The sequence below is a fragment of the Lentinus tigrinus genome (assembly GCF_003813185.1).
Source record: "Lentinus tigrinus ALCF2SS1-7 unplaced genomic scaffold L226scaffold_65, whole genome shotgun sequence".
Taxonomy (NCBI): domain Eukaryota; kingdom Fungi; phylum Basidiomycota; class Agaricomycetes; order Polyporales; family Polyporaceae; genus Lentinus; species Lentinus tigrinus.
Window position 1 is genome coordinate 89030 of NW_027137974.1, and position 10176 is coordinate 99205.

Below are 10176 nucleotides of genomic sequence, written 5' to 3' on the forward strand. Positions count from 1 at the left end.
GACGCTGGAATCGAAACGGATCCGGACGGGCACGAGCACTGCAACGAGTATCTTCAGTCCGCAAGTACCTATCCATTTTCGCACTCAGTTGATCTGGGAATGGTGGAAACAAGGCGGAATTCGCTGAGTGTAATGTCTTCCACCTCCTAATTGCACACCGGACCACCATGCATTCCTGTCCTCTTCGAACCGAGTAAGATGTAATATGAGGTTTGCATTTCAGGTTTACCTCATAGACAAGAGGCCTACGAGGTGGGCGCAGCTGTGAATCTCGGAGCCTGAGTGACAGTGACGCACCTCCGCAACCAAGTGACAAGGAACGAAAATCTAGAACTATGTATGGCAGGGAAGAGAAGAGAGAATGAAAAGTTCTGATAAGAGAGCGTAGACATTCTGATAAGTTCAGGGCAATCTCGGCGGCCTCGAGCGACCTCTGACGGTGCATGCGATCTACTGAAGGGAACGTCGCCGCTACAGCTTGATAATGCGATAACTAAGACAAAACATCTGTCAGCTGTATATCCGGGAGAGGCAAGCATAGGGTGAGCACTCACATCAACGGTACCAGTAGACTCCTGACCGGCGACAAAGGCAGAACAGGTCCCTCCACGACCCCAGCCTCGTACATCCAGTCCACAAACATTGGTCCCGAGAACCGCAACCACAGCACGACCCACGCGTAGCCAAGCAGCTTCATTGCCAGTGCGCAGGGCGAGCCCTCCTTCCCCCACGCCGCAACGCCACACGACTTTGCGAGAGCGATCACGGTGTCCTCGAACGTGATCGCGAGCGCGTTCGACATGAAGAACGGGAACGAGCGACCAAAGTGGCGCTTGTCGATCATGACGTCCCCGAAGGAGTGGTAGAGGGCGGAGATGAAGAACGCGGTGTACACCTGGGTCTGCGAGGAGAGCCAGGTGCCGCGTGGGATGCCGAGCGCGCGGACGACGAGCTTGCCCCAGGACGAGAAGTGCTATGTGCAAGGGGAGAGAGAGATCTCGGTTAGTGCTATGTTCCATAGTGGGGCGAAGGCGCACATACTCGGCCTAATATTTGATGCCACGTACGTCTGTGCGAATCGCGGTGAGTGTGGCTAAGACTATGAAGGATAGGCACACTGACCCCCATAGGCGACGCACGGTATATGCGTCCGAGAAGTGGCCGAACATGTCCGGCCAGTCTTGCGGGTGCGAGCATCCGAGTCCGACTGCAAGTAGCGAGGTGATCTCATAACACATCTTGAGAGTGGCATATATCATCATGCCCCAAACGAGCAGGACCCAGGAACGCAGGACGAATCCGCTGAGACCTTCCCACATAGGGGGGCCACCCGGAGCTGCGGCATACAGGTGGTGATGTGAGTATACGTAGGACTCCACGAGGTCGACAAATAGGAAGCTCCAGAGGAATTGTCGGAATCGGTGAGGTAGGAATTGACTCCGTGTTGCTTTGGACGAGTGGGCAACTTTAGATGCCTGCATCCTCAATAAGTCAGCCCTGGCTCCCAGGGAAGCTGATGCAAGCCTCGCACCTGCACATTCCAGCCAACGAGGCGGTAGTTCCTGACGATACAAGCCGCATTGTATACTCTCGCCAGCAACGATCGTGTGGCTAGCGGAGTACCGTCTGGATCCCGCACGTGGCGGAACCCATCCATCGGATCTACAATCCACACGAAGAGAAGCACATTGAAGAACAGGGTACCGAAGCCTGAACACCCAACTGCGTAGTCGGCAGAGACGGAGCCGGTGGAGGTGGTCAGGACGATGTGTAGGATGCTCCCAAGAAAAACACAGGAGATTGCTGCCTTCAGAACAAACGGTAGCCTGACGGCCATGAGGACAGCTAACGCAATCTCCGGCAAAAGCAGGTGGGTCAGCGCGTTGAATGGGACCCGAGGTTCGGGCAGAGTCTTCGCATCGGCCATCATCCTGATTAACCTTGCACTTGGTATTAGTTCATGAGTTTCGTATGACAGTCTCAACTAACCGGGAAGACACTCACCCTCGTCTCTTGAGAAGAAGACCTCAGTCTAGTTCAGTTCCGTGCGTGCTGGGTGTGAACAGAGAGCTGAGCCAAGAGGCATGCCAGCACGGTAGGGTCAACGGATGCGACACGCGGCTCAGGCCCTTTCCCGACTTTCAAAAGGCAAGTCGTCGACCAACATCAGCCGCAGATGGGAATAATAGTAAGCATGGTATGGACGCATCCGAGTACGAACCTCCGATGCTTGAAGATAGACGTGAAAACACCCGAATGGCGGCGGTATGGGCGAGATATATAGGCGCATATAGTCATTGAATTCGATGCACTCTGAGCGGGCCGAAAATACTGAGAGCAAATGTGAGCTTGTGTCCGGTCAACAGGTTCATGATGGCAGTTTTGTGGAAGAGGGTAGAAGGCAGGATTGTGTGACCGTTGTTTTTGGCGCCTATCCTGGTGCCCTCCTTCGGCCCCTTTCAGCAAGTCGCTCTTGCCTTTCGCTCCCCTCATCCCGCATCCCGCAACCCCCATACTGTATCTCGTTCTCGCCGCACACAGGACCCTTCGGTCTCAGGAAAGCATCGGATATATCCTATGAGACTCGCTAGCTGCCGGATCCGGACCAACCTTGACGCTGGAATTGAAACGGGCACGAGCACTCTTCAGTCCGTAAGTATCTATCCATCCTCGCACTTAGTCGCTCTTCGGCCGAGTTTCCACTATACCCATGGTGGAAACAAGACGGAATTCGCTGAGTGTAGTTTCCTCCACCTCCTAATTGCCACTGCCAGAGCAAGCCTGCTGCGTATCACGGAAACCTTGAGGCCCCAGGCTCCCCCAGATTACGACGTCGGAGGATAACTCGTGAACGATACTCCTCCGTATCTTTCGTTATCAACGAGCGTCGCGATATCGCATAGAGAACTCAAATACAAGATATCATCCTCACAAGAGGCCCCTCAAGCTTCGTCTTTCGCCCCGCACAAGTTTTGCAGGCTCTTCTGTGGGTCAGTACCAGGTAAGCCTACCATCTCATCGAGAATTCGCATGGGATCAGGCAGAATTGACTGCAGTAACGCAGATACCGATCTTACTGAAGGTTAGGCGGGCTGTCATCAACGGACGGGCCGATCGGGCGGGCCGACGCAGCGGGCCGTGGCACCCGGCTTGGACTTCCCATCCCCTCCGCGTCGTCTGCGCTGTTCCCCCCATGACCCCTGGCAGGTACCGTATCCCGTGGGCTATCTTTCCACGCGGCACGCGGAAGGTGCGTTAGTTTCGACCCTCCCAGGCACCTTGGTGTTCCGACTCAATGTCCTCTCCAGCGGCGGACTCCACATACCGTCCACCCTATCAGTGCTCTGGACCATGTGCCGGATACTGCGTCTAACACGTCTACTCTTCTATCTCTGGTTAGGCCCTCGTCCACTCTAAGCGTCGTTTCCGAGCCGGAGCGGAGGTATATAAACGAAGGCATTCCACTACTTTGTTTCTTTGGCTCCCGAGTGTGCTCCTCCCTCGGACTCGGACTGCTGCTGCTTCCCTACCTAGCACCGTACTTGCTGTTCACTCTGCAAGCACCGCACGCACGCACGCAACACCTCGGACCACAATGAGCGCAAACGATCTCAAGAAGGTCTCTTCGCGGGCCTCCTCGCTCGGCGTCAAGGGCTCCGTGAAGGAGGTCGACGCGTCCTCGACCATGGGCACAGGCGCGGGGGGCGAGGCCGAGGCGCAGAAAGACAGCCAGCTGCACCAGTTCGCGCACGAGAAGTCGCTCGTGCTCAAGTTCGACGTCCGGATCCTGCCCATCCTCGCGCTCATGTACCTCGCGAACGCGCTCGACAAGGGCAACATCGGGAACGCGAAGACGAACGGGATGGACGTCGACCTGCACTTCAAGGACGGCCAGTACAACACCATCCTCTCCATCTTCTTCGTCCCGTACGTCGTGTTCGCCGCCCCGATCGCGTTCGTGGGCAAGAAGTTTGGGCCCGCGCGCGTGCTCCCGATCTTGATGTTCATCTTTGGGAGCATGACCCTCTTGAGCTCCGCGGTGAAGAACTTTGGCGGTATGATGGCGACCAGGTGGATCTTGGGTACGCGTTCCGCCGGTTTGCGTTCCGAGGCTGGCGGTTGCTGATTGCTTGCTACAGGAATGGCGGAGTCTGGGTTCTTCCCGCTGGTCATCTACTATCTGACGACGTTCTACCGGAGAGGCGAGCTCGCCCGCCGTCTGGCGATCTTCTATGCTGCTTCGAACATTGCGAATGCGTTCTCCGGTCTTCTGGCTTTTGGCGTCTTCCGTGAGTGCCTGCATGCCTACTTCTGACTTGAACAGCTATCTGAATGCAGCGAATAGACATCAAGGACTCGAAGATCCCCTCATGGAAGTACCTGTTCATGATTGAGGGAGGCGCTACTGTGATCTGTATGTCCGATATTTCCCTGTTGGCATGAGACTGGAGACGCTGACAGCTCTTGACAGTCTCTGTCTTCGCGTTCTTCTACCTGCCCAAGTCCGCGTCCGAGGCCTGGTTCCTGAACGAAGAGGAGCGCGAGATCGCCTTCCAGCGCATCCAAGAGGACTCGTCCTCGATCGTCAACGAGCCGTTCGTGCTCAAAGACGCGCTCAAGGTCTTCCTCATGCCCGCCGCGTACGTGTGGCTCGGGATCGAGATCTGCCTCGGGGTGCCCATCCAGTCCGTCGCGCTCTTCATGCCGCAGATCATCGCGCGGCTCGGGTACGACACGATCAAGACGAACCTCTACACGGTCGCGCCGAACTGCGTCGGGGCCGTGTTCCTGCTCATCCTCGCGTTCTCGTCCGACTACGCGAAGCTGCGGTTCCCGTTCATCGCGCTCGGCTTCCTGCTCACGTTCATCGGGTTCATCATCTACGCGACGATCGACGTCGAGCGCGAGCTGCACGTCGCGTACTTTGCGTGCTTCATGATGACCTGGGGCACCTCCGCCCCGTCTGTGCTCCTCAGCACGTGGTACAACAACAACATCGCGCACGAGGGCCGCCGTATTGCCCTCACGTCACTCGGCGTGCCCCTCGCGAACGTCATGGGCCTCGTGTCGTCGAACATCTTCCGCAGCCAGGACGCCCCGAGGTACATCCCTGCGCTGATCACGACGGCGGCGTTTGGCGCGGTGGGCGCGACGCTCACGCTGCTGCTCGGCGCGTTCATGATCTTTGACAATATGAGGCGCGATGCGAAGGAGGGCGTCGTGCGCAAGGCGCGTGAGGTGAGCACGGAGAAGCTGCGTCAGGGCCCGAAGAGCCCAGAGTTCCGGTGGTTCTTGTAGTCCTCATCGACGTCCCGCCGTACTTGCTGTTCTTCCCCTGCCTGCCTTCGTCCGACTCTGTTTTCGAGCCTTCGTAATGTGCATATTATTCAAGTATAACTCTAACGTCTCATGTAACTCAACTGTACGTACTCGCTCTGGATGCCAATGCCAGAATTATGGAACCCTTTTCGTGCTTCGTGTTTCGTGCTTCGTGCGGAGATGGACACCGTGGTGGATTCCCCAGAGCCACCCGGGCTCACACGGAGCGGTGCGCCTGACTTACTCCAAGTCCCGCGGGATACATGTACTCTACGGGGATGGTCTCCGCTGGGCATAAGTACGTATTGTGCGTGGCATGTGCTCCTACTGCGCCCTCGGCCCTGACAGTTGTCCAACGAAGATTGTATTGTGCTGCTCTCCTTCGCCGTTTTCCGGAGCGTCGCGAGATGCTTCCGTGAGACGATGCCGTTCCTCCCACCTGGTCAGCTAGCCTCACCTGTAACGTTACACTAATGTCTGAGTTGTCTCTCCTGTCTCCGATGTTACGCAGTACTACTACACCCCTCTCGGGCCTCGGATTCAGCTGCGACGCCAACTCAATACTCGTACATGCTCGCGGTGACGCACCGCGTGTGTGGCGATTTACGGGTTGCGGCCCAAGCCTGACAAAAAGAGACTGTCAATGGTGGGGTCGAAGAACAGCGGACAATGCATACCTTTCTGATTTGCATTTTGTTGGATGCGCTCCCTTGCAAGCATCCTTGAGTGCCTGAAGAACGAGCATGTAAACCTGTTCTGATGGGATGCATGAGTCAGAGAGCGTAGAGTACATGTTATTCGGCCCAAGATAAAGCTTGACTTAGCCTCGGGGAAGCTGGCAATGGAGTTCTCGGGGTCGCGCTCAAGCACGCAACCAAGATACAAGTTTCTAATGCGTCGAGCTTTGCCTTGCTGGCATCGGGTTTGTTCTGAACTGTTCGTGTACCTGGCAGCTGAGCTAATAAGTCAAGACAGCACGTACCAGTCACAACATCATGGTTGTAATCGCGTAATCTTCAAAAGGCGCACGGTCCCGGAGGAAGATGGATGTCCACATTCGGGAACGGGGATATTGGGACCAGCGGGATCGGCGGGGTGTTGAAGAAGAAACCTGCCAAGGCGCTAGGTCTGGACATGCTTGCTCCGTCGATGTCGCAGTCAACTGCATTCCGACTCGAGCACCGAAACCCCCGGCATTGCGTCAGTCTGATCGTGATCGGGGACAAATTCCCAGCGCTATGCAACGCGGGGATGCCGGGAGTGAGAGTCGGCGACAGGGAAAGAGAGACGAGGATTCGGAGGACGAAAAAACGGGGGAGACTTGAGGCAGATGGCGGTAACGTAGCAGGACACAGGCGCATCGCGCTAGATGTATATACACAGAAATAAAATAATACTAGCAAGAGTGTCAGGAGAAAGGATAGGAGGGAAGGTCGGTAGACGATAAACAGCAGTTAGCGAGTCGCAGCCTGGAAACAAGCATGAGAGGAGACAAAAGCGCAGGACTCGAAGACAATGCGTGCCTGGCGAGTCGCAGCACGGAAACAAGATGAAAGGGAGACTCCTTTCCTCTCGTTCTGTCAGGACTGGCCGCACCAGGAGAGAAGGAGCCCTGCGCTTGAAAATTGGCTCGGCATGAGCGGCATGCGACTCGCTGGATATGCGACTTACAATATGTAAAGCATTTTAAACCCGAGAAGAGAGGGAACGAAGCGCCTTGCCGAGCCACAGTTCGGCCAGAAGAGAAGCGTCGGGAATTTCCTTATGTGGGAATTCAGCGCTTCTGTGGGGAAGTTAGTGCACACCGGGTGAAGTTCTAGCGTTCGAATTGGGTGCACGTATGAGAGACGAGAGGGGATTTCGTAGTACTCATTGCCTGGAGTATGGTCGGTAACCGGGGAGAGACCTGTTGGATGGCAAATTCTGTCGGGATTCGGCACGCAGGTCCGTAGCCTAACTGGCAGTATGTAGTAAGTTGTCCTACAGAAGACGTAGCTCTCCGGAACCAAGCCTGGCGACGCAGACGGGCTGCGGGCGTAACGCAGGAACGATTCACCTGTAGGTCGACTCGCAAGGCGGAAAGTTCAGGAGCATGAGCCTCGGAATGCAGGCGCGGAAAAAAGGACAAGGACATCTTACAGACAGCGACGTATGTAACGCGAGCTTCGGCGTTCCGCATCCATCGAAGGAGGTCTTTCGCGTTCTCGTGCTAGTAGAGGGGGAAGCGTGCAAGTTCCCGCCCTCGAATGGTCTCCCACGTTGTCGTCATTTGTGCGCCGACTGGAGAAAGTGCGATGGAAGGGCGAAGGCGGACCTGGGCATTGTCGTGCGCATATGCCAGGTTGTGCCGAAGGAGGGCCGGGACGTTCGGTTGCCTGATTGCCTGGCAATGATCATATATGCACGGGAAGCTGAGCACGTCGTCATACGCCTGCGCCCTGCCCCTCGCGCCCTCGCGGTTCCCGACGCATTCGCTGGTGCAGAACAGGGCCAGACAAGCTTCTGGGCAAGTTGTGGTCGTCGGGGGCACGGCAGGAGGAGGTAGATCGGAAAGGACCATGGAGGACACCGGGGAGGGGACTGGAGGAAGATCTACGATCTAGATCTGGGCGAGCGGGGGGGATGAGACGAGACAAGCGGCGTGGTATCCTCTTCCAACGCCTGCGTATAAATACAGCCCCTTCCCCTCCCCCGTCCGTCCCCGTCCGCGCGTCGACGATGTGCAGAACGAGCGAGACGGCGAGCAAGAGCCCAGCGGCCACGGCGGGCGCTGCCGCCAGCAAGGGGCGTGACTGTGTGACTTTTTTGGCCCTTGACCCAGGTGGGCGTGCTCTGCTGCCTGTGCATCGAGTCGCCACCCACCGCGCGATGACCCGGGGCTGCTCAGTGGACTGCTCGGACTCAGCCAACTCGGACTCGTGTTCCCTGTCTATTTCCCTCTCCTTTCTGCGCCTCCTTTGGACTCGCCGGCAAGTGCCCGCAGCCAGCCATCCGCCAGCGCGACGTACGCTCGCTCTCTGTTCGACCGAGCGACGGCAGGCCCATCGCCCTCTCATCCGCGAGCAGGTGCGTGTCCCATCCCCCTTCCCGTCCCTCTCCCGACACGTGCTCTCCGCCCCTGCCCCCGATGCACCAGCCCCGCCCGCTTCCCGCCCCGTGTGCGATCCCTTGCTGACATGCTCCCGCTCCCCAGACGCGTCTGGTTCTCCGCTGTGCGCCCAGTGTGCACGTTGCAGACAGGATAGTGGCGGGCGACACGGTGGCATGCGCCCATATGCAGCAACAGCAACAGCAGCAGGGCTGCTCGCGCGGCGCGCCCTATCCTAGTCCAAGTCCACGCCCCGGTACCGCCGCGCGCTCGCGCTCGCACCCGGGCACGGCGCAAAGCCATCCTCAATCCCAAACGCAGCCAGCGTCCGGCCCCGATGGGCCTGCCGCCTCGATGCCAGTCCACCACCACTCGCTCCGCATCAAGCAACTCGCTAAGAACCACGGTCAGCACAGTGAACAGCGACCCCGAGAGAGGTGCGGACCTTCAGCTTGCAATCACATCGCGAGTTCACGCCGAACTCTGGAATCTAGAAGCAGCGGTAAGCGGCGACTGCAACTGCAGGGCATGGGCGGGACCCACGTGAATACGAAGCAGGTACGTACCTCGGTCGTACCGCTTGCAATGACATCGCGACAGCGGACGTACGCAGAGCGGCTGAAGAAAATACCAAGTCGAACAGGCAGGTCAGTACGCGCAGCTCGGCCCCTTCTGTCCACTCATACTCACGCGCTCACAACTCCGTGAATCTGTCCGACATTGACACCAACGGGATCCTTCGCCGTCTTGATGGCCCAGAACGGAGCGACCCTACGACTGCACTCGCCGCCGGTCAGCGAATGCAGTAACCCTAAAAGACGACAGGAAGAGTACGGACCACGGACGACGGGGGTCAGCACAGCAAACAGCGACGAGCAAGCAGGTGAGTACGCACACCTGTCCAGTGTTTGCACCCAACGTCGTAGTGCCCCGCTCCCCGCGCACATCCGTGCCAGTGCTGCAGAAGAAACCCGTCAGTGAATGCGGTCCAGCAAGACGAAGAACGACGATGAGAGGACCCACGAATGGAGCAGCTGACGGAGGACCGGGGTCAGCACGGCGAACGGCGAACACCATGGACATGCGTACCTGGGGCCCCGGCGCGAGTTCGACACGGACAAGCGGCCGGCCGTGACAGCATGTGTGGACGCAAGCAGAGGTAAGTCGTGAGCAGGACACAGCAGAGCAAGAAGTCGAGCAGGTGAGTACGGACCGCCCGGGCTCGTCTGTCGTGTACTTATCAGCATCGTCACGCTCGGATGCAGAATCGTCCGATGTCGACAGCGACAGCCGGGGCGACAGGGTCCCGCCTCTCAAATTCCGCCTCAAGACCTCGCGTGCGTACGCCGAAGCTCACCTGCATCATGGGATGGACCGCTGCCTGCACGGAAATTATCCCGCTCGGCTGCCGGCAGCGCAAGCGTACGCGGAAGCGACAGTCCGCTCAATTATGCTGGTTAATTGGTGTCCTCAGAGGGCTCGCGGACGCGTTGATCGTGCGTACCGTGACGGTGGTGAGGTCCACCTTCAAGCTTGGCGTACGCGACGCCTCCGACCAGCTGGTGAGTGCATATCCCTCGCCGCCGTTTGACTAGATAATCGGTTTGAATGTCGCTGCGCCGCTGATTGCAGGACTGCTATGTGTACGACGAGAATCCAAATATATTTCATTCGTTCATGAGCTTGTAACTCGAGTGGACAAGGCGCAGCCATATTGTTCTGGCGAGGCTAGGTGTGTACACGGCCATGTGAACGGAGCTTAGGTACAG

General features: G+C 57.8%; 5 protein-coding genes across 5 annotated transcripts; 2 read left to right on the plus strand and 3 right to left on the minus strand.

Moving 5' to 3' along the window:
• Nucleotides 1-403: 403 nt before the first annotated feature.
• L226DRAFT_617575 (uncharacterized protein) lies at nt 404-1930 on the minus strand (the record flags this gene model as incomplete). The annotated part of the gene is made up of 5 exons (XM_067687055.1): nt 404-493; nt 555-973; nt 1042-1069; nt 1123-1475; nt 1532-1930. The coding sequence occupies 5 exons, from the start codon at nt 1928-1930 to the stop codon at nt 472-474; spliced, it is 1221 nt and encodes a 406-aa protein (XP_067528938.1). The 3' UTR covers nt 404-471.
• Nucleotides 1931-3685: 1755 nt separating this feature from the next.
• L226DRAFT_473560 (MFS general substrate transporter) lies at nt 3686-5298 on the plus strand (the record flags this gene model as incomplete). The annotated part of the gene is made up of 4 exons (XM_067676527.1): nt 3686-4082; nt 4140-4289; nt 4346-4414; nt 4472-5298. The coding sequence occupies 4 exons, from the start codon at nt 3686-3688 to the stop codon at nt 5296-5298; spliced, it is 1443 nt and encodes a 480-aa protein (XP_067528939.1).
• A 64-nt stretch (nt 5299-5362) lies between these two features.
• Nucleotides 5363-6210, minus strand: L226DRAFT_346495 (uncharacterized protein). Its single transcript, XM_067674112.1, has 2 exons — nt 5997-6210; nt 5363-5942 (listed from the first exon to the last, which is right to left on the minus strand). Exons 1-2 carry the CDS (start codon nt 6110-6112, stop codon nt 5537-5539), a joined length of 522 nt encoding a protein of 173 aa, XP_067528940.1. The 5' UTR covers nt 6113-6210; the 3' UTR covers nt 5363-5536.
• A 462-nt stretch (nt 6211-6672) lies between these two features.
• Nucleotides 6673-7622, minus strand: L226DRAFT_346479 (uncharacterized protein). The gene is made up of 4 exons (XM_067674111.1): nt 7459-7622; nt 6991-7386; nt 6843-6936; nt 6673-6788 (listed from the first exon to the last, which is right to left on the minus strand). Exons 1-3 carry the CDS (start codon nt 7500-7502, stop codon nt 6900-6902), a joined length of 477 nt encoding a protein of 158 aa, XP_067528941.1. The 5' UTR covers nt 7503-7622; the 3' UTR covers nt 6673-6788; nt 6843-6899.
• Nucleotides 7623-8200: 578 nt separating this feature from the next.
• Nucleotides 8201-9829, plus strand: L226DRAFT_540775 (uncharacterized protein). Its single transcript, XM_067681942.1, has 6 exons — nt 8201-8385; nt 8513-8844; nt 8902-8965; nt 9043-9054; nt 9167-9608; nt 9673-9829. Exons 2-5 carry the CDS (start codon nt 8594-8596, stop codon nt 9386-9388), a joined length of 549 nt encoding a protein of 182 aa, XP_067528942.1. The 5' UTR covers nt 8201-8385; nt 8513-8593; the 3' UTR covers nt 9389-9608; nt 9673-9829.
• Nucleotides 9830-10176: the final 347 nt, after the last annotated feature.

Bases quoted from the DNA above. Each gene is read 5' to 3' on its own strand.
- L226DRAFT_346479 (XM_067674111.1), bottom strand. From the start codon at position 7,502: ATGGATGCGGAACGCCGAAGCTCGCGTTACATACGTCGCTGTCT. The intron at 7,387-7,458 runs GTAAGATGTCCT...CCGCCTTGCGAG, and splicing joins CGTTACATACGTCGCTGTCT to TCGACCTACAGGTGAATCGT. The intron at 6,937-6,990 runs GTAAGTCGCATA...CCAATTTTCAAG, and splicing joins TTTAAAATGCTTTACATATT to CGCAGGGCTCCTTCTCTCCT.
- L226DRAFT_540775 (XM_067681942.1), top strand. From the start codon at position 8,594: ATGCAGCAACAGCAACAGCAGCAGGGCTGCTCGCGCGGCGCGCCCTAT. The intron at 8,845-8,901 runs GTGCGGACCTTC...TCTGGAATCTAG, and splicing joins GAACAGCGACCCCGAGAGAG to AAGCAGCGGTAAGCGGCGAC.
- L226DRAFT_346495 (XM_067674112.1), bottom strand. From the start codon at position 6,112: ATGTACTCTACGCTCTCTGACTCATGCATCCCATCAGAACAGGTTTAC. The intron at 5,943-5,996 runs GTATGCATTGTC...TCTTTTTGTCAG, and splicing joins ACAAAATGCAAATCAGAAAG to GCTTGGGCCGCAACCCGTAA.